This window comes from Poeciliopsis prolifica, unplaced genomic scaffold (assembly GCF_027474105.1).
Source record: "Poeciliopsis prolifica strain line A6 unplaced genomic scaffold, Auburn_PproV2 SCAFFOLD217, whole genome shotgun sequence".
Classification (NCBI taxonomy): Eukaryota; Metazoa; Chordata; class Actinopteri; order Cyprinodontiformes; family Poeciliidae; genus Poeciliopsis; species Poeciliopsis prolifica.
This window is the reverse complement of record NW_026562592.1, coordinates 30,260-52,155: the sequence shown is the minus strand read 5'-3', so window position 1 is coordinate 52,155 and position 21,896 is coordinate 30,260. Positions and strand designations below refer to the sequence as shown.

General features: G+C 40.5%; 1 protein-coding gene across 1 annotated transcript; it reads right to left on the bottom strand.

The window, feature by feature from the left end:
- Positions 1–495: 495 nt before the first annotated feature.
- Positions 496–19,986, bottom strand: LOC129357004 (NLR family CARD domain-containing protein 3-like). The gene is given in 12 exon segments (XM_055026532.1): positions 496–2,083; positions 2,532–2,684; positions 3,198–3,342; positions 3,345–3,370; positions 4,237–4,416; positions 9,752–11,507; positions 13,781–13,929; positions 14,383–14,502; positions 15,322–15,460; positions 16,875–16,945; positions 18,810–18,941; positions 19,967–19,986. Coding segments are annotated over 10 exon segments (2,742 nt in total). The 5' UTR covers positions 16,939–16,945; positions 18,810–18,941; positions 19,967–19,986; the 3' UTR covers positions 496–2,073.
- Between the last annotated feature and the right edge of the window lie 1,910 nt (positions 19,987–21,896).

Sequence of the window (21,896 nt, the reverse complement as noted above, 5' to 3'; positions counted from 1 at the left end):
GATCTGACGTTATAAAATTTTACATTAAAACAAACATCCGGTTTAACAATTTATATGAAGAATGTCTGTAGTTATGATAGTTCACCACCAGAGGGCAGTAAGAACTCAATCAACCATCATAAAACTAATAAACTTTTAAACTTTTCACTAGTTTCTAATGACAAGTTATATTAACTTAATCCTGTGAATAATAATTTATATATTTCATACATGTATGTTATTAGAGATAGAGATTAATTATTAGAATAATTTAGATACAAAGTGAACAACTACTTATAAAGTAATATTTTATTTTACAATAGATGGAAATTTAGTTTGAAAAAATCCTACATTTTATTGTGTAACAATCCCAGAAATATTAACTGTTGTTAATTTTGAGAATGAAAGTGTGAAAAAGCTTCAAATATCAAGAAAAAACAACCAGCTGACATAAGAACAACTGTTCTTTATTATTTTAAAAACTGTTTAAATTATAAAAAAAAGCTGCTGTAATAAACTCTTTACAAGACGTTTTATTTCTAATCAAACTGAATAAAATCCTGCAGTGACTCTTATTTAACAACACTAATGTAAGCTGACTTGATCTGACTTTATAACAGTGAAAATTAAAACAAAGAGAAACATCTGGTTGAACAATTTCTATTGATGATGTAAATAATGAATAAATCCAGAACGACGGCAGGATGACCGATGGAGAATGTCCTGATATGTGAGGAAAATTAACTGTTTCATCTCATGAACATATAAACTTTTGTCCAAGCATCATCAGAGGTGGAGTCGCTCGTCCCGTCTGTCTCAGCGCTGAATTTTCCTGCGTACCTGAACACATCTTCAGTAAAACCAGCCTCACTGAAGCCAATAGACCAGAGCTATGTTGCAGGAAAACTCTGAAGCTTCTTGCTGGTTTTGGCCTCTAAACTGAGACGCGCTCTCATGAGAAGTGAAATGTTGCACTAGGTGCAGGAGATGACCTTTAACCCCTGGTCCCAGGTTTTAGGCGGTGTTGAGGTGAAGAGCGAGGCTCCTGATCTGCTGTGAGTGACGTGACGCTCGGTGGAAGTTCTGCATCCTGTTGCAGCTTCATGTTGGAGACGTGAGGTTTTGCTTCTCCTGTCAGGGATTTGATGGGAAACGAGTCACAACATTCAGATGATTTCGTCACTTTGACGATGCAAACTCTGCTTCCTCAGTGTTTGGTCTGTCAGAACGCTGGCTCAGGTTTCTCCTCTAGTTTTTCTTTAAACTTGTTCCACTTTAAATCCACACAAATAAACCACAGAAAGTTATTTTCTCATCTTCTGATGCAAATTTGCATCCATCAACAAAAGCAGGAAAATAAAACTGTTCTCCTTGAACAGCTGTGCAAACTGATCCCATCACATCTGTGAGCAACATGGAGTCGATCTCTGGTTCACCTTTGACCTTTTCTTCCTTCTTGTTGCATCAGAAACTTAAAGTGAATAAAGACGTTTGAGTGAAACCAGGTTTCAGGTGGACTGAAGTCGTCTTCACTGTGAACTTCATCAACTTTCTGCTTCACAACAAACCTTTCAAATCCAAACACACATCCAAGCAGCCGAGTCCAAATGATCCACGTTCAAATATTGTTTCTTTTCTCTGCAGGATCTGGTCAGGACGTCTGGATCTCAAGTGGATTTAATGCCACAGATCCAGAGGAAGTTTTACTGTTTGGCTCTGAATCTATAGAGCTGCTATCATGTCTGATTTTAGATCAACTTTTTTCACCTCAACAGAATAAAATGACATTTTGTCCCATTAACAAACTCTTTAAAGCTTTTTAATGAAATTTATGCTTCATGTTTTGCTCAATTCAACTTTTCTAACAAACTCAGAGTATTTTTCTCTCTTTTGTTCCTGCAGATCATCAAACAGATCAGATGAAAAATAAAACTGAAAATCTTCAACAATCGACGTCTGGAAAATATTTGAAATAGAAAATGTTCTGAGGTCAAAGGTCATCATCTTGATCCAGAGTCTCTTTAGACTCAAACTGCTGCAGCTTCAACCTGTGAGGATCAGCAGGACACAGAGACGTTCTCTACTTTACAGAGATCATCTCCACCTGCAGAGAGAAGAAGGAAGGAGAGCAGATCAGTGAGTGTTTCCAGTAGCAGTCAGTGACGCAGCACATCCAGTAGATGGTTTCCAGTCAGACTGATCTCAGAGCTGTGACCAAGATGAACCTGATCAGTTGTTTCCTGTTGAACTGAGAGAACAAGCAGGTCTGAGATCAGATCTGCTGCTGTTTGATGAATGAGGACCACTGTCTCTAGACATGTTGGACGGCTGGAGTCCAGCTGGACGTCCTGGAGACATGGACACAGCAACAACACAGCAAGCTGCTGTTCCTGTGATTGGCTGATTGCTGTGTCCAATCAGGAAGCCTGAACCATTCTCCTCCCACTGAGAAGCTGCAGCTTTACTGGGAACACTGGATCTTTGCTTTGATGCTGACTGGGTTTAGTTCAATATGCTGACAGCAGCTGGACTCACTACAAACATTTACTTACTCTAAAGTCTCTACAAGATCCTTCAGCTGCTGAACATCTGATTCCTTCAGGTTGTTTTCTCTCAGGACCAGTTCTGTCAGACGGGTCGGGTTGGACTTCAGAGCTGAAGCCAAATAATCACAGCTGATCTTTGACAACCTGCAGTCAATCAACCTGAATAAAGAATAAAAGATGTGAACCAACAGGATGCAGGTTAACCAGTCCAACAGAACCAGTTAAAGATTCTCATGAATATTAATGCCAACAAGCTGCTGCTCCAATAAAGACCTGCTGACTTCAGAACCAGAACCAGAACCTGGTACTGGGTCATGATGTGTTGGAGGATTTTAGTCAGTAAAATCATTCCAGGTTCTGATCAAAGTGTTGAAGCATCAATCATTGATTATTGATTTGTTCCTGTCAGATTCCAGGATTTCACTTTTCTAGACTGGATGACCTTTGACCTGCTTGACCTGAGGGGGATTTCTACACACTGGGGTCCGAATGCTGTCCTGTTCTGACCTCAGATCAGCAGGTCCAACTCAGTTACACAGAGAAACTAAATTAAACTCTGGATCCAGGAACAAACTCAGAAAATATTGATTAGATCAGAAGAAATGAACTTTGATTGATGATCAATTATATAGAATTATTCACAGAAATATCAATAATTATATCATTACATACACCAATATCTCCAGTCTGCAGCCTTCAGTCTGTAGAAAACCACAGAGATCCTTCAGTCCAGAATCTTCCAGGTTGGTTCTGATCAGGCCCAGTACTGTCAGATGGGTCGGGTTGGACTTCAGAGCTGAGAACAGAGACGTCCAGTGGTCTCTGAGAAACTGCAGCCACTCAATCTGAATAAAGAAAAAGATGTGAACCAACAGGATGCAGTTAAAACTGAAATATAAACAAATCAATAATAAAATGTATAAATTAATTTCCCTGAATGTAAAAGAAACATGATGAACTGATTCTAACATCTGATCCAGTCAAACTGGTTTAAAGAGTCCAAACCAGCAGAACCAGAACATTTGATCAACAAAGAAACTCAAAGTTTTCTATCAGTCTGGATGAGTTGAGCTATTTCTGCTGGTTCCTGATCATCAGACCCGACTTGGTAACTGGATCAGAACCAGTCAGGTTCTTCATTAATGGCCTTTGGGTTCCTAATAAAGCTGCTGAAAGCCAATGGAGGCCATTATTTCCTCAGGAGACGGTTCCTCTCTGACCCGGCCCAACAGAACCACAGCCTCAGGACAAAGCTGAGGAACCTGCTGCTGCTGCAAACCTCACTTTCATTCATTGCATCTAGATTTGCTTTTCTACAATCAGTGGTTTCTTAGACGTTCATTAATGAGGATTTGAACTCGTCAGTGTTTGTGGCTCTGGAGGATCAACATTTCATTCTGATGTAAAGAATCAGAAATAAAAGCATCTGAATCTTTACCAAACTGAAACATCTCCATCATTCATTCACAGCATTTCAATTATTTTACTCATTTTGTTCATCAAAAACATTTTAAAGAGAAAAACTGAAAAACAAAGTTCAATAATCTCAAAGTCTGAAATAAGAAAATAATTAATAAGGTCAAAAGTTTTAGAGATTTTATTCTCATGATTAAACAAGTTGTTTTAAAATAATATATATTAACATTAAATTGATTAACTATTGATTAAAGAATCAATAAATGATTTTATTGAATAAATAGAGAAAACAAACCCCATATGCTTCACTTTACTGACTGAATTCTCCAGGATCTCAACCAGATGCTTCATATCAGATTCTCCACCTTTATACATGTAGATCTGATTTATTTCCAGTTCAGTCAGATCTGGGTTGGACTTCAGAGCCGAGGCCAAAACTTCACATTCAGCCTTTTGGAGCGAACAGTCACCAAGTCTGTGATTAGAGAAGAAATAAATTCAGTTCTAATGAAATCAATCTGGATCATAAACAGACTAAAATATGATAACAGTGATGTCATCATCTGATCATCATCTGATCATCATCTGATCAATATCTACTGAGTTTGACCCCACAGAGAATCTGTGCAGTTCCTGGTTAAAGTCCAGGTTCTGGTTCTGGTCCAGGTTCTGGTTCTGGTTCTGGTTCTGGTCCAGGTTCTGGTTCTGGTCCAGGTTCTGGTTCTGGTTCTGGTTCTGGTCCAGGTTCTGGTTCTGATCCAGTTCTGGTTCTGGTTCTGGTCCAGGTTCTGGTCCAGGTTCTGGTTCTGGTCCAGGTTCAGGTTTAGGTTTAGGTTCTGGTTCTGGTCCAGGTTCTGGTCCAGGTCCAGGTTCAGGATCTGGTTCTGGTCCAGGTTCTAGTTCTGGTCCAGGTTCTGGTTCTGGTCCAGGTTCTGGTTCTGGTTCTGGTCCAGGTTCTGGTTCTGGTTCTGGTCCAGGCTTCATGTCCTCAGACCTTCAGCTGCAGTCAGATGTTGAAGATCTTCTATCATCAGTGAAGGAAAGTTCAGTTTCTCTGCAGCAGCTGATGAAGAGGCTGACTGAGCTGAATGAAGGAAACGACTGGAGATGATGGAGAGGAGGAGGAACTGCTCACAGCTCTGACTTGGACTAGACCGTTTAGATCAAGCAGGAAGTGAGTTCTAAATGAAGTGAGCAGAACAGGAAGTCCAGCTGCTGTGGACCTCTGGCATCTCTGGGTTTGTTGAGCCACTATCTGCTGCATCATCATGAATAATAGTAATATATTGTATAGAAACATGTTTCCCAGCAGCAGGTTATTAAATGCTGCCACAGAGGAAACTGGGAGCAGAACAAACACATGATGCTCCAGTTCTGTCTCCGTTCATCTGCTGGATTTGATGCTTTAACAAAGTAGAAAGTGGACAGTCGTCAACCTGCTGCAGCTAAAAGCTTCATGTTGTTCTGGTCGTCCTGCAGAGCAGCAGCAGAACCGGTCCTGCTGCTCCTTCCGGTCTGAACCGTCTGGACTGGGTCAGAACCGGGTCCAGGTGACCCAGGATCTGCAGATGATCCTCATTAATATGTCTGCACACATTGAGATGAGACAGACTGATAAACTCTCAGTCCATCAGTCTGATCTACTATAGTGATGATATGGATCATGGTGGACAGAACCAGAACCAGAGTGTTTGGGTCCATTTTTCATGATGAAGCAGTGAAATTTCTCCAGTAACTAGAAGATGTTGGGATCCATTTTCTGCTGCATGGATCATAGAGAATCTCCTGATTCAATGTGTTGACAGTAAGTAATGATTATTAGGAACATTTTGGACTCAAAGTATCAGATATTGATATGAAACTGGAACTTTCACTAAAATCATTTTCTGGTCTCCAGCAAAATTAAAACGTCTCAGACAGCAGAGGCGGAGACAGAGGGTGGCAGGGATTGCATTTGCCACCCCCAACAGAGGCCTTGCCACCCCTACTGTCACCCCACTGGAAATGGTCATTTTAAAATATACTTATGAGATCGGCAAAGACCCGGGCCGGACCCGGGACGGACCAGCGCCAGACCAGGACCGGACCCGGGCCAGACCAGGACCGGACCCGGGCCAGACCCGAGCCAGACCAGCGCAAGACCAGGGTCAGACCCGGGCCTGGAAAGGGCCGGATCCAGGCCGGACCAGCGCCGGACCAGCGCCGGACCAGCGCCAGACCAGGGCCGGACCAGGGCCAGCCCAGGGCCAGATCCGGGCCGGACCAGCGCAAGACCAGGGATAGACCCGGGCCAGGAAAGGGCCGGACTCGGGCCGAACCTGGGCCGGATCCGGGCCGGACCAGGGCCGGACCACGGCAAAACCAGGCCAGGAAAGGGCCGGATCCGGGCCGGACCCGGGCCAGACCAGCGCAAGACCAGGGCCAGACCAGGGCCGGACCCGGGCCGGATCAGGGCCGGACCAGGGCCAGGCCACGGCCAGATCAGGACCGGACCCGGGCCAGACCAGGGCCGGACCAGGGCCAGATCCGGGCCGGACCAGCGCAGGACCAGGGATAGACCCGGGCCAGGAAAGGGCCGGACTCGGGCCGAACCTGGGCGGGATCCGGGCCGGACCAGGGCCGGGCCACGGCAAAACCAGGGCCAGGAAAGGGCCGGATCCGGGCCGGACCAGCGCAAGACCAGGGACAGACCCGGGCCAGGAAAGGGCCGGATCCGGGCCAGACCAGCGCAAGACCAGGGACAGAACCGGGCCAGGAAAGGGCCGGATCCGGGCCAGACCAGGGCCTGGAAAGGGCCGGATCTGGGCCGGACCAGGGCCGGACCCGGGCCGGACCAGCGCCGGACCAGCGCCAGACCAGGACCGGACCCGGGCCAGACCAGGGCCGGACCAGGGCCAGCCCAGGGCCAGATCCGGGTCGGACCAGCGCAAGACCAGGGATAGACCAGGGCCTGGAAAGGGCCGGACCCTTTTGGGTCATGAACCAAAGAAACCCTGTGGAGAATCAACAATAATTATAGTTTATTAATGACACTAAATTTAACAGATTTCAGGAAAAACGACTCAAAGATGATTTGAACCAGAACAACACAGAGGATTTTTCTCCCTGGATTTTATGGGACGAAGCAAAAACTTTAATTATCTGGTTCTCTAACGAGAAAGAGAGAAATGTTTAAAAGATTAGAAAACTAAAATCTCTACAAATACAACGTATGGAAAATAATAATAATAACAAATCAGAGAAACAAGAAACTGTTTCTATGAAACCAGATGGAGGAAAAGGATAAATTTATTCAACTCAACTATTATGGAAATAGATCAAAGCAAAGAAACTGATAGCAAACTAATAGATTTATCAATAAATTAAAATCCAACAGATAAAGACACCGATCTCTAAAACACATGAGAATCTGTTGAATGATCCTCCACTCAGTTCTGCTCTCAGCCTCATGCAGTTTTTGCTGCTGCTCTGGATTCACCATCGATAGGAACAGATCAAAATCATCCACTAACAACTAATCACTGATCAATAAAGTCATTAAAGACTGAAAGGGAATCAGACGGCAGGTGAGGAGGCGACCCGGCAGAGCGGCTGCTGAAGGATTGATTAGATCAGAACTTTGTGGAGGGGAAACGCCGCCATCTTGGATCAGAGCAGAGATGTCAGTGATTCCTAAACCTGGTAAAGATGAAACTGGATGTGGTTCATAAACCAACATCAGTTTGAAACATTGATTACAGGATCACTGCAGCAACACTGGATAAATATTATAATCCCAGGAATTACAGACACAGATCAGATTTAATCTGGTTTTATCATCAACATTCAAACCCATGACAACGTGGGCTCCTGACCTCACAGGTCAAAGGTTAAACAGAATCAATAAAGTCATTTAGATGCTGAAAAGGCTTTTGATTCAATGTGTTGGAAATATCTTTATTGAGCTCTGGACAGATTTGGCTTTAATAATCAGATTATAGGTTGTTTCAGTCTGTATGAATCACATTCTGCCAGGATTAAGATTAATGTGGATTATCAGATTCAGGAAAGGGTCTGTGGCCGAGGCTGAACCCTCATCGCCACGTTGCTGCTTTTATTGATCCATCAGAGAACAACAACATTATGGGAGGAACTATTAAGGAACAAGACCAGACGATGAGCTGCTAACGCTAACTGCTAACGCTAACTGCTAACGCTAACTGACCAGAGTTAGCCGACCTGATAGCACAGGATGCTACGTCAACGATGGATTATAGTCAGAATGGTTGATTTCTGGTCCATAATCAATGATCAATCAGCAAACAATCATCCAATTCTAGTCAGAACCAAAGTTGAAAATGTGTCAACGAATCATTTGAGGTTGAAATTAATGAATCAAACGCCGATAACTGATCAATATCTGTTATCGGCAGATATTGATCGAGTCAATATCTGATCTATATTAAATCAATAAATGCTTTCCCAACTCCCTCTTCAGTACTTTGGTTCTTGGTTTGGTGAAACTGAACTGGATCTTTATCAGCATTTGGACATTTTTAATGAATTTAATCAACTTATTTTTCAGTGTTTGTGATTAATGGAGGATTGAACCAGTTATTGATGAACTTTAACCCCTGTATATATTGTCAATAATTGTTCCAACTGCAGTTCAAATCACCTTTTGCTCTATTTTTCTGTCTCTGGTGTTAAATCAATCCTGATTTGATCTTTAGGTTTTCTGATAAACAACTTTATTTTAAAAAATTGACTCATTTTTACCACGAGCTGCAGCATCATAAATGCTGCAGCATAGTGCAGCATTTATGATGCTGCACTATGCTGCAGCATTTATGATGCTACAGCATAGTGCAGCATAAATGCTGCAGCTTGATAGCTAAATGTAACTGTATGTGTCGACTAGCATAAGATAAATATTCATGAATATTCATCATTAACTTAGCAGTGAGTGTACATCAATCAATCAGATTGATTGATTGATTGATTGATTGATTGATTGACTGATTGATTGATTGATTGATTGATTGATTGATTGATTGAGTGTACATGGGGAACCGAACGCTTTGTGTTTGTTCTCAGACCTGTAACCAGTTCCCTACTTAATATTTCTGCTTGTTACAAAACGTCTCTCTTGCTCTGCAGAACCTGGTTTCTTTAGCAGAATGCTCTCAGAGTCAAGATAAGCAACCAGCAGCTTCTGCATGCTGAGTTTTTAAATTAACACCACAAAGGAGCAGCAGACACGAACAGACAGTCAGTTTGACACAAACTTATTTTAATCTCATCAGAGAACATGTGAAATTTCCTCCCCAGAATGTTTTAATGTTTTCCTGGGCGAATAACATGCAACACTGATGATGATGATGATGATCATCAGAACATTCACATTAGACTGGAAGGAAATAATTAAGGAAATTCATCCAGTGGAGAGACTGACTGTCATGAAGACTTTCTGCTGATCAATAAAAATATTGGAAGAGAAGAAACCTGAACCTGGAACCAACTGGAGGATCAATGTAATCATCTAGTTTTATTGTGAAAGTTCTCACTTTGGCTTTTATTGTTTTATTATTTAATTGTCTTTGTTCAACAAGATACTTTGCAGCTTTTGTTAGTGGAGGTTTGAATGTTCAAAGTATTTATATTTCTGAAACTGTAAAAACAACAAAATATAAAGTTTATGAAAAATAATCCAGAGGATGAAGGAAGTAGATAAAGAGCAAAAACATCCAGAATCAACTTGAAGACAGAAGAAGAAACAGGAGGACAATAGAGCTGAATCAGCATCACACAATGAAAACATCTGGACTCACCGAGCCTTTCTGCAGTTCCTCACAGCTGGAACCAGTCTCTGTCGTCCTGATTCTGATGTGTTGTACTTCTTCAGGTCCAACTCATCCAGAACCTTCTCTGACATCTGCAGCATGAAGGCCAGAGCTGAACAGTCAGACTCTGAGAGCTTCTTCCCTGAATCCAGCAGCCGTTGGATCTCCTGATAAAATGAGACGTCGTTCATCTCCACCAGACAGTAGAAGATGTTGATGCTTCTGGCAGGAGAGATTCTATCAGCGTTCATCTCCTTCAGGTTGGTGATGATTCTCTGGATGGTTTCTGGACTGGTCTCTGTCTGACCCAGCAGATCTTCTAAGTCTCTCTGGTTGGACTCCACAGTGAGACCATGAAGGAAGCGGACAAACAGGTCCAGGTGGCCATTTTCACTGCTGAGGGATTTCTCCATGACTTTCTTCATGAACTCATCTAGAGATGATTCTCTGCATTCGTCTCCCAGGAACGTCTTGATCTCCTCTGACTTCCTGCTGGTGAAGCAGTGGAGCATGTAGACTGCAGCCAGAAACTCCTGGATGCTCAGATGAACAAAGGAGTAGATGGAGACGTCGCGTGTCCCTCTCTCTCTTTTAAACATCTCAGTGAAAACTCCTGAGAACAACGCAGCATCTTGGATGTTGATGCCGCACTGTGTGAGATCTTTGTCATAGAAGATCAGGTTTCCCTTCAGCAGCTGATCAAAAGCCAGTTTTCCTAGAGACTCAATCAGCTTCCTGTTCTCTGGACTCCAGATAGATTTGCTCTTTTTTCCTCCATCATATTTTTCCTCCTTGATTTTGAGTTGAACCTTCAGGAACTCTATGTACATCTCAGTCAGAGTCTTGGGTAGTTTCTCTCTCTCTCTGGTCTTCATCACATCCTCCAGAACTTTAGCAGTGATCCAGCAGAAGACGGGGATGTGACACATGATGTGGAGACTTTTGGATTTCTGGATGTGGGAGATGATCCTGCTGGCCTTCTCTTCATCATCTCTGAATCTCTTCCTGAAGTATTCCTCCTTCTGGGGGTCAGTGAACCCTCTGACCTCTGTTACCATGTCAACACACTGAGCAGGGATCTGATTGGCTGCTGCAGGTCGTGTGGTTATCCAGAGGAGAGCAGAGGGAAGCAGTTCCTTCCTGATGAGGTTTGTCAGCAGAACATCCACTGAGCTGGACTCTGTAACATCAGTCAGGATCAGATTGTTCTTGAAATCCAGATTAAATCGACTTTCATCCAGACCATCAAAGATGAACAGAACCTGGAACGATTCAAAGTTTCTGATTCCTTTGGTTTTAGTGAATCGTTCATGAATCAGTTCTAATAAGCTGAACTTTTTCTCTCTCAGTAAATTCAGTTCTCTGAAGGTGAATGGAAATATGAACTCAATGTTCTGGTTGGTTTTGCCTTCAGCCCAGTCCAGAGTGAACTTCTGTGTTAACAGTGTTTTCCCAATGCCAGCCACGCCCATGGTCATCACTGTTCTGATTGGCTGATCTCCTCCAGGTGGGACTTTAAAGATGTCTTCTCTTCTGATTGTTTCTTGTTTCCTGGATGCTGTTTCAATCTGTCTGACCTCATGTTCCTGGTTGACCTCTCTAGTTGACCACTCTGTGATGTAGAGCTCAGTGTAGATCTGGTTCAGATCGGTTTTATTTCCATGTTCAGCGACGCCTTCAGAGAGACTTTGGAACATCATCTTCAGAGATGCTTTAAGGTCAGGCTGATACAGATCAACAATATCTGAAAAAAGAAAGAAAATAAACAAAATAAAAACAATTTGCTGGACTAATAAAGTGGCCAGTTTGGTTCTTCTTCATAAACTTTGATGAAGGAAACATAATTCAATAATTAGAGAAAGTTATTCCAACGTCAGTCTCAGGGCCGGCCCAAGAAACTAAGCAGCCCCAGGGCCTCCAAGGGGCCCCATCAGTGGACCTGATTTATTTTATATCCATTTCTATGTCATCACAATGACATAATCACACAATTTCCTCATGAAGTGGTTTGTTACAATATATTTGATAATGTATGTAGAAATCATAGTTTTATAGACCAAAAGAATAAAATAGCTCCTGGTGCTTCCAGAACCGATCCAAACGTCCAAAGCTCTGATCAGAAGATAAGTTGGAAAACAATGTCTAAAAAATGATTTATCATTCAGGGAGAAAGAAAAGAGGGAGAATAGAAAGAATCCAAGATAAAGGTTTGTTTTAATGTGTCTTGGTAATGTAATGTTTATAAAAGAGATTTGTGAAGCTGCTGATAGATTATTAACTTTATTGCCACTTTGAACAATTCAGTTCAACAGCCAAACATTTAAGCTGCGTCTTTGTGTGAAACTGAGTTTTATTTTGAAATGCCTTGATTCTCATGGTTGGCTCAGAATATTTCTAAGGTATTTTGGCTTCAAAACGCAGTTTTATAACGTTTGATGCTCTTTGAATTGTTCTGAATATTCCATACTCTATGTATGGACATGTTTTCATTCTCCTCTCTCTGTTTTTACTGTTTCTACATGCTCACTGCCACACATTTACAATTCAGACTTAAAAATGAAACACAGAAGACAAATGTAGTAAAAAACATGATGCAGTGATAAAGTTGGAACAAAACCATCAGAGTCATTGAATCCAGGAGTTTTCAGTAACATCAACTCTTCTGCATCATGTCATCATTGTCCTTATAGAAACAGAAAAATGTTTCCTCCCTTCATTTTTCAGCCTTTATGAAAAAAATCTGGAGAAAAAGCTTTAATCTGCCAAAGAAATGACTCATTATGTCGATAATGTTCACATTTAAAATGACTTTCCTCAGATTGTTAGTATTATTACATTTTGCATTCATACTGTAAATATATATAATGCAGTCTGTGTTATATTGTCAGAGTGAATAAAGGTTTCTGTTCTAGTTGTTGGTCCCCAGATTGTCCTCCACTCCTCTGTTGCTGCTGCAGCTCTGCTGTCCTCACATTCATCTGCCTGATTGTTCTCCAACAACGTTTGGATCACAAACTATTCACTTCCTGAAGAAGCTTTTCTGTAACATAACTCCTTATTATATTCTACATTTACCATCATCTCCAGGCTGAACCTCAACCTTGAACCAGGAGCTTTTCAGAGACTTCAGTGACCTCTGAGGTTGCTCAAAATCACTTTCTGCCTCGTGAAAACCATTTTAGTTTTGAAGTAGATCACATTAAAGATGCTCAATGTGGCGAGAAATTATGTGGAATTGTCCTTTAGTCATTTTCTGAATTGTAAGATGCAATTTTCCAGCAGAACCTTAACGGCCTGGTGTAATAACCAATAAAAGTAGGATAAAAATCCTTTTCAGCAGAATCAGATTAACCATATTGGCAGGTGGGCAATTTGCTGACCCAGAACTTTTGTCACCTCTCTTTCTTTTATTGTTTTATTATTCACTTTATTTCTGTTATTCTAAACATAACATTAATATCAACCAATACCCTGAGCCATCCTTTCTGCTATTTCATTCCCCTAAAACTCATAATGTGCTGAAACACAAATAAAATTATCTGTAAGAATCATCAAATTGATTCTATGAAATGTTTTATTTAGAGCTGCTCATTTTAAAATTAAAAACAATATTAATAATTATAATAATAATAATACAGACCTTATGGCACTTAAATAACTTAGAAATAACATAATATGTAGGAGAAAACATAAAATACAGAAACCCTTCAGCTATGAGTTTTACAATGTCTATGATTTTAACTAAAATGTGCAGATTCATCATATTATGATTATTTTAACTTGCTGCAACATGACCCTTCAGAGTAAGAGTCTTCACTTCTCATTTTAAAATGAACAAAATAAAGTCAAATTTGTACATTTATCTTGTGGCCATTTTTTGAACAGGCTGAAATTAAATGAATAGTTTATTAAGTTGAGTTACTGAGACATAAAACTTTTAATCCTTAAATGTTCAAATCTCAACTAAAGACGTGGATCTGGAAGGAAGAAGCTCTGATTGGACATGTTCAGTCTCACCTGGAGCACGGCTGCTCTGATTGGCTGTCGGTCCAGATCCTGTTCTGGGTCGTTTCCCACACTGGGGGCAGCTGGTCCAGCCTGGATCCATCAGAACATTCTGACCCAAAGCACAGCAGGATGGAAGCTCCTCCTCACTAAAGCTGCTCCTGTGAAGACATTTCTTCATCACTGAAATATTCACTAGCAACAGGCTGGAGCTGGACATGTTCATGCAGGTCCACAAAGAACCAGGGACCAGAAACTGGGTCAGAACAGAACCTCAGAACATTGATGATTTCTGGTTTTAAGTACTTCATTGAATTATATTTGGTATGATGACTGATGCCAGTGTTCCCAGTCTGGAAGATGCTGGTTTCACTGCTTCAGTGGGTTTACAGACAATCTGAATTGTTGCTCCTCACATGTTTTTGTTTTCATGCAACATTTTAATCCATATTAATTCATTCAAACTCATTTACTGACCAACATCCTTCATGTCTAACTTTAAATTAATCAGTAAGAAAATTAAGTTACTGTTTATTAAAACACTGAGATCAACCAGTTAATTTATATTTTTTCTCTATAGATTCACATGAATCAGTTAGAAACTGGTTTCTTACTCTGGTTCTGATGATCCAGGTTCATTACTGAAGTCTGGAGGATCTGGTTTGGACCGGTCACTCCTCATAGACGGACTGATGGGTCCTGGAGGTTCTGCTCTCCATCTGTGGTTCTGCCCTCTGAAACACAAACATGTTGTTATCCAGATCATCAATCAGTGAGAAACTGAGATAAAAACCAGAGAAGAAGCTCTGAACACAAACTGCTGCACAGAAGCAGAAAGTTTAAAGCTCCAGAATAAAACATTCAGACTGATCTGTTGGGTCAAACTGAACATTTTCTCTGGGTCACAGCAGAACCTGCAGAACAACAGGCTCATGTTCCAGTTTGATGGAGCTGATCATATTATATTTCTAGGAATTATTCCACAAAGTTCTTCTGTCGTATCCATTGATAAAACTCCAATACCCAGAATGCACTGCAAAGAGTCTCACTGCTGCCATCTAGTGGCAGAAGGTGGAGAGCAGAGGATCAGAACTAAAGCTGTTCATCTGGTCTGAAGAGCCGATGTGGATCATGAAAGACCAGAACCCAAGAACCGACCAGGAAGAAGAACCTCAGAACCAAAAGTCCAGCCCAGTCCTCTGGAGCCGCTTTGACCTTTGACCTTTCTGTTTGGAGCTGCTGAGGCTCAGTGGGCGTGGCCAGGTTATCAGCCTACCTGGATCAACTGGACCCAGTGTTCCCAGTATATAAACTGGACCATTGCTCTTCACATTCTTGGTTGGTTTTGTTTTCATGCAACATTTTCATCATTGATTCATTCAGACCTTCATTCAAATTCTGATTTTCTGACCAACATCCTTCATGTTTATTCAGCTTTAAATTAATTTACAATAAAAAATGCTTTTTATTCAAACACTGAGATCAACCAGTTCATATCATTTATATTTTATCTCTATAGATTCACATGAATCAGTTAGAAACTGGTTTCTTACTTTCTGTCTGAGGGTCCAGGTTCATCACTGAACTTTGGGTTGTTTCCTTTGGACCGGTCACTCCTCATAGATGGACTGATGGATCCTGGAGGTTCTGCTCTCTCCTTCTTTTGATGCCGATATTCCGTCTTCTGGACTTCTGGAGAGAGAAACCAGACCCAGTCATTCCAGTGATCCAGTCCCAGTAACTGTCCTGTGAAGCAGAAAGCTGGTTCCCATCATCAGAGGAACCAGATTCCAGCAGGTAACATCTGGTTTGAATTGTTCTCTCCTTCAGTCCTTCATGACCTTCTGATGTCTGCTGGCTCATCTCCTCACAAAACATATGCAGAACTTAGGAAGGAAATTAGAGATAGAACTGAGTTTAAACCTTTTCAGGTCTAAACTGGAATCATGTTTGTGTCTTTACTTTGTTTCCTTTAAAGTGAATAAAATAGAAACTAGACCTGTTAGTGTCTGTTCTCTGGGTTCTGACCCGATCAGCTCTCTGTCTGTAGGACCTACAGCTGAGATGCTCACACACACACACACACACACACACACACACACACACACACACACACACACACACACACACACCACACACACACACACACACACACACACACACACACACACGTTTGTCAGACTATCTTTGTGGAGACTTCCCATTGACTTCCATTGATTTCTACTGCCTAACCTTTACCTCATATTACATAGCTGAACATTTTAACTTGCTCTCACGCCCAACAACATTGCTCTATTGGTGAAAATTTTGATCGTTGCATCGAGTGTCAGCTTCCCTACAATCTTTTGAAATTGCTCTGGGGTTTTCTGTCAAGGTCCTCCAGAGCTGGTGTCACTGGGATATCTTGGGCTCCTAACTATTAATTTTCATTCTTTTCAAAAATATAGCGCTCAGTGCATAACATTTCTCTCTCATCGCTGCTATTACTGTGAGTGAGGTACAGATACAAATCACAGTACTATTGAATATGAGAACTGGCCTTCTCATTTACTTCAAAAGGTTTTAGGATCAGTCTAACGGATCCTAAGTGGAAGCAGCTGTTTGCTTTTTCAAAATAAAAGACCAGTTTTGTTTCACCGGGATGTTTCATCAGCATGGACCAGTTTATTCTGAGGCTGTGAATGTGTTCAGTTTTTATCTGTGAACTGAACTTTAAGGCAGTTCTAGGTCAGACAGAGGGGTCGTGACCTCTGTCTGACCTATTGGTGAAAATATCGACTGATTAACATTTTCATCACTTTTCTGTCTTTTACTTTCAACAAGTTTTTAATCTCCATCTCTAAGCTTTAGCATCTCTGTCACCAAATGTTGGGATAAAAGACAGAGACAGCCTTTGATAATAAATTAGTAATAAATGATGTGATTATTGGATAAATTTTTATCTTCAGGTTTCACAGAAACTCAGTTTCCAGCAGATCTTCACTGAACAGGAAACATGAAAACAATAAATACTCTGAGGCTGAGGTTCATCACATGGCAGCAACACGGGCTGTGATTGGTCAATTTGTTCCTTCATGAAGGTTCATTTCTGCTTCTGATCACTTACCAAAATCCACTTCCTGCTGGACTTCCTGCTGGACTTCCTGCTGGACTTCCTGCTGCTGCGCCATCTTTTATCTGGAAAACATGAAGGATTCATTACGTTTCAGACTTTATGTCATGAATAATTTACTTTATCTTATGCAGTTGGAATGGAAACTAAAAGTACCCCAAAAGTATTTATTTAAAACACACAAGCACAAAGGTCAAAGGTCAAAATCTTGCCACCAATTGAACTGGAAATATCCGTCAGTGGAATAATTCAATAATTCAGACTTACTATTAAGGGTTTGTAAAATGATTACTGTGGTTGAACCAATAATTCATCAGATATTAGCTGAATTAATAAAAAAACAGAGTGAGCCTCAGAAATAGAGCGACGGTCGGAGTGGAGGAAAGTTTTCTTGGTTTTTAAGAAGCTCAAACATCTGAGCTTTCACAAACAAACCTCAGATTTTTAGTTCACTTTTTACTTGGAAGGTCAAAATGTCAAAAATAGTGATGGGTCCAGCAACACCGATGTGTTGGCGCATACATGAAGCCCTTAGACGAAACATCGTGTCGGTGCGTGTTGCTTTCATCCAGTCACATGACCAAGAGGAACTGAAATGACACTGAGGCGCCTAACTGTGTTTATAAGGAAGCAAATCTGTCAACTTGATGCATTTCCAAACTAATTCTTGATCTTTTACGGTACAGCGACAACTATGAAACCTTTCAAAGCAAACAAAAGGTTTTGTAATTTTGACCATTTTGATCTTAATTAGAAAATAAGGAATTGGTTTTCACTTTGTCGTTGTTTCATCCGGTTCTTTCCACTTTCTACTTGATCTATCTGAATCCAAATTCAGCTGTTAGTTTACTTTCATATTATGCTCTGCAGGTTTAGAGTTGCACATTTTTGACAGAAATGACTTATTTCAATAAATTCACCTTCTCAATGCTGAGGCATCACAGGGCATCAGAATGAATCCCAGACACACCTGGAGAAACTCAGGTATATAATCATTCTACTAATTACTCAGTGGCTTTTTATTAATTATTTCATATAAATGTATTGTTTACTTCATTTTTTTCTACAGTAGAAGTTGTGTCAAAAAGCGTAACAAACTAAACTTCAAAATATTTGAAAAACTTTTTTTTCTTTTTTATGAAAATTTGTGAAGAAACAAAAATAAAAACACTCAGTCTTTAAGCATCCTCATTCCAAACACATTCACTTAAATTTTCACTTTATGGTCCATGTTCACTTCATTTATTGACTGAATCAAAAAATATTAAATTTTAGAATCTAAGATTTAGAATTTAACTGATGACATAATACAATTTATAATATACAATAAATACCATGATTTAAGTCTTATTATATAGACCAGGTCATGAAATATGTCTGTCAACTGCTTTGCCTGTAGGGATGTTCAATGTCCAGCAGGTGTCACTATTGAGTGACACATTATCAATACAGTTTTGTAAAGGGGTGGAAATGTTTCATGACGCGTCATTTACGCATCACTATTGAAACAAACAAACAAAAAACAAGACATTTGATCCAAAATGGCCGACTTCCTGCTGGGTGTGTAAACGGGTCCAATAGTAATTTTTATTGGTTCTGATGGTTTGACGTTTTAACTCAGTTCAGGTCTAAATAACAGCAGTGGATGTTTTTAAAAACTCTAGGGGGCGCTGTGTTGATATTTCACCATAATCACTTCTTACTGATCAATAATTGATTGAAATGTGATCAGCTGTCCTCTGGCTCCACAGACTGATTCAATCTGGAGAAATCCTCCCTGATCAATAAATTATTGACTTCATATTGAAATATTTTCATCCACCAACCAGGAACCACATATCTCAGCTGAACCAGAACCAGAACCAGAACCAGCAGCTCAGAGAGAGAAACCAGTCAGGACTGGAAACCAGAAGTGGAGTTAAAACTCACCTGATCAGATCTTTGCTTCTCCTTCTGTTCACACAAACCCAGTGGGAGCGAACTGGAGAACCGGACCGATTCTCCAGAACTTTAATGGGACCCACCTGAGGCTCCGCCCCCTGACAGCAGAGGTGTGTTCACCTGTTGAATAACAAGAAACCAGGAAATAAATGTTAAACAACAAGTTCACGTTTAGGTTTAAAGCTTCTTTAAGTTTGAAACATATTCAGGATTTTAATCAATATTTGATTAAATTAATGGAGATTTTCAGTTTCATCTATAAAGAAATTTAACAAATAAAAGTAATAATAGTTGCTGCTTGTTATGATCTGAGCCAACAGAACCAAGAACCTTGAAATGTTGATGTGTCTCCATCTGACATGTTCATATTAAATACAGATTTTATTCATTTATTTAATCATGTTTAATGTTGATATGAAGGAAACTTTCCATGATGATTCTCACCTGATCCTCCTTCACTACTGAACATAAACTTCTTTAATCTTTGTCTCTTTTAGCCTGGAGGCTTTAAGTTGTTCAACTAGTTTGTCTCAAACGTTTTCAACAAAAGTTAAAACCTCCTGAACAGGTTTTAACTTGCTGCAGCCGTTCACTGGAAGATGTTTATCAGTTTCTGTCTCTGCTGTGCAGGAATGTTTCCTCCTTCCTCAGTTTGCTCATTTAGTTTTTGTAAACTAAATGATTTGCTCTCTATTGGTGCCTGGTTCTGGTTCTGGTTCTGATCAGAAGATCTGGACAGATTGATGGTTTTCCAGCCTGTCGGCTCTGCAGCCTCCAGTTCTTCATCCACCAGTTCAACCAGTTTGAACATTTATAACCTGAGCAGCAAAGAGAGGAACCATTTTCATTACTGCAGATTAAAGGTAAAAATAATCGTATATGAATCGACTCCTCTGCCCCTTCAAACAGGGTGACCAACAGGTGTCAACGCCACGTTGGGAGTTGCACCCAAGAACTTGGTCAGTAAGGCACTTAAGGTTCGTAAACAACGAGAACAAAACTTTATTCCTCCATAAAATAGTTAATATCATTGATCCATGTTTTAAAAACAAAAATTAAAGAACCACAATGGGAAGAGATTTGCATCGTACTGAGGTTTACCAGCCCAAATGTGGGGTCCTGGTTCCTAAAACAAAATAAATCACCGAGCTCTTGTGAACAGACACTTGATCGTGAAGAAATCCCAACACTGGTCACTTGCACATCACATGGGTCCAGGCCCCTGGATGCCCCCCCACCACCCTTACTGCCTTCAGCCTGGAGACAAGAGGAACAAAGCAAATTTAATCAAAAATGATAAACCCAGAAACCAAACCAATAGTTGAAAACAAAGCAGGATATAAAAAACAAACAAAGCAAAAACAAAGCAGCAGGGCCTCCAGTGAGCTGCAGCAGCTTTATGTCTGAAATGAAGTTAGATTAATAGGAGAGATTTAGAAAAATGGCAGGAGGAAGAGGAAGCCATTGTCACCTAGCAGAGCTGGATGACTCCACCCCGACCAGAGAGCCTTCCAGCCAAATGGCAGGAGGATTCGATTGCCAGTATGTTTAATATAGAAATAATTGTCATTTCATGTTATTGAACTGCATGAGTACAATATAAAACTACTGAGCCGTTTTCTGTTGCCAAGCTGAACTGGGGAGGGTAAATTACAGCCACACCCCACCATCAAACAGGAGACTTCAGGCAGCTTCTAGATTTAAACTATTTGAATTATCCAACTCAAGTTACAGGCCTTATACAGAAGGAGAAACATTACTTACTGATTTCAGAGTTTCGACCACTGCAAGTCAACCAGGTGACCTTCCCACTGAAGAGTCTCCTTTATGCTCACACTGATTATGAGGCAATAGGTGCCACATGTCCTCAATCCTGAGGGCAGGCTTCATTCTGCTACAATAATAATGAAAGACAACATCTAAAAATGAAACATTACTGTGTAAAAGTTTTAAAGTCGTCTGTTTGATTCAATCTTGGTGTAAAAACGTCTTTTGACTGTGATCAGCTTTACAGGAACATTATTATCTCCTCTGCATCTCCACTGTATTGATCCAGATATTAATCAATGATCTGGGCAGAAGAAAAAGACCCAGAAAGGAGGAAATAGTTTTTATCATCCAGTAACTTGTGGATGTTTGTTGTTAAAGTTTCAGTCAGTCGGATCCATCCAGTCGTCTTTCACTACATGACCGACTTCAGTTCCTGATCCTGTTTAAAATAGTTTTTGTTTACTTTTCTAAATAAAAAGACAAACATTTCAGAATAACTCAAGAACCCTGGCAGGAAGGTCAAAGGTCACCATAGACATTAATTAGCATTAGCATTAGCTAACATCATTCAACTGCTACACATTTAATTATCTTTTTAGCTCTGATGCTAAATTTTGGCCAGAAAGTTCATTTAAAAGTCAAATAATAATAATAATAATAATAATAATAATAATAAATAAAGAATCTGAAACATAGTCCACAACATTTTTTAAAGTTTAACATTTTCCTAAATGGCAAAGATTTCACAACTTTTTCAGTTTCTAATCTTTTTTATTTTTCATTTTATCTTTGGTCTTTCCATGATGATTCACCTGATCCTCCTTCACTACTGAACATAAACTTCTTTAATCTTTGGCCTCTCTTAGATGGAGGCTTTAAGTTGTTCAACTAGTTTGTCTCAAACGTTTCCAACGAAAATTAAAAACCTGCAGAGTTACAAACAGGTTTTAAGTTGCTGCAGCCGTTCACTGGAAGATGTTTACCAGTTTCTGTCTCTGCTGTGCAGGAATGTTTCCTCGTTGCCAACATGCCTGAAAAAAAAAAGGTTCAACCTCCAAACATTAAGATCCGTCCAGCAGGAACCTTTTCTGATGTGTCATAAATGGAAGGTGAAGGTTTCAGATCAATGTTAATCAAACTAGTAAATATCATTTAACACAAAATTCCTGATGCAGGAATTACCTGGGAACACTTCAGGGTGGGGTCATAAGGTCGTCCATCAGCGGCCCGCTGCGTTTTTGGGTTAAAATATTACAAAGTTTTGAGTGTCATAATTCAGAGGAGGGTTGTGAAGCCCTCCTCTGA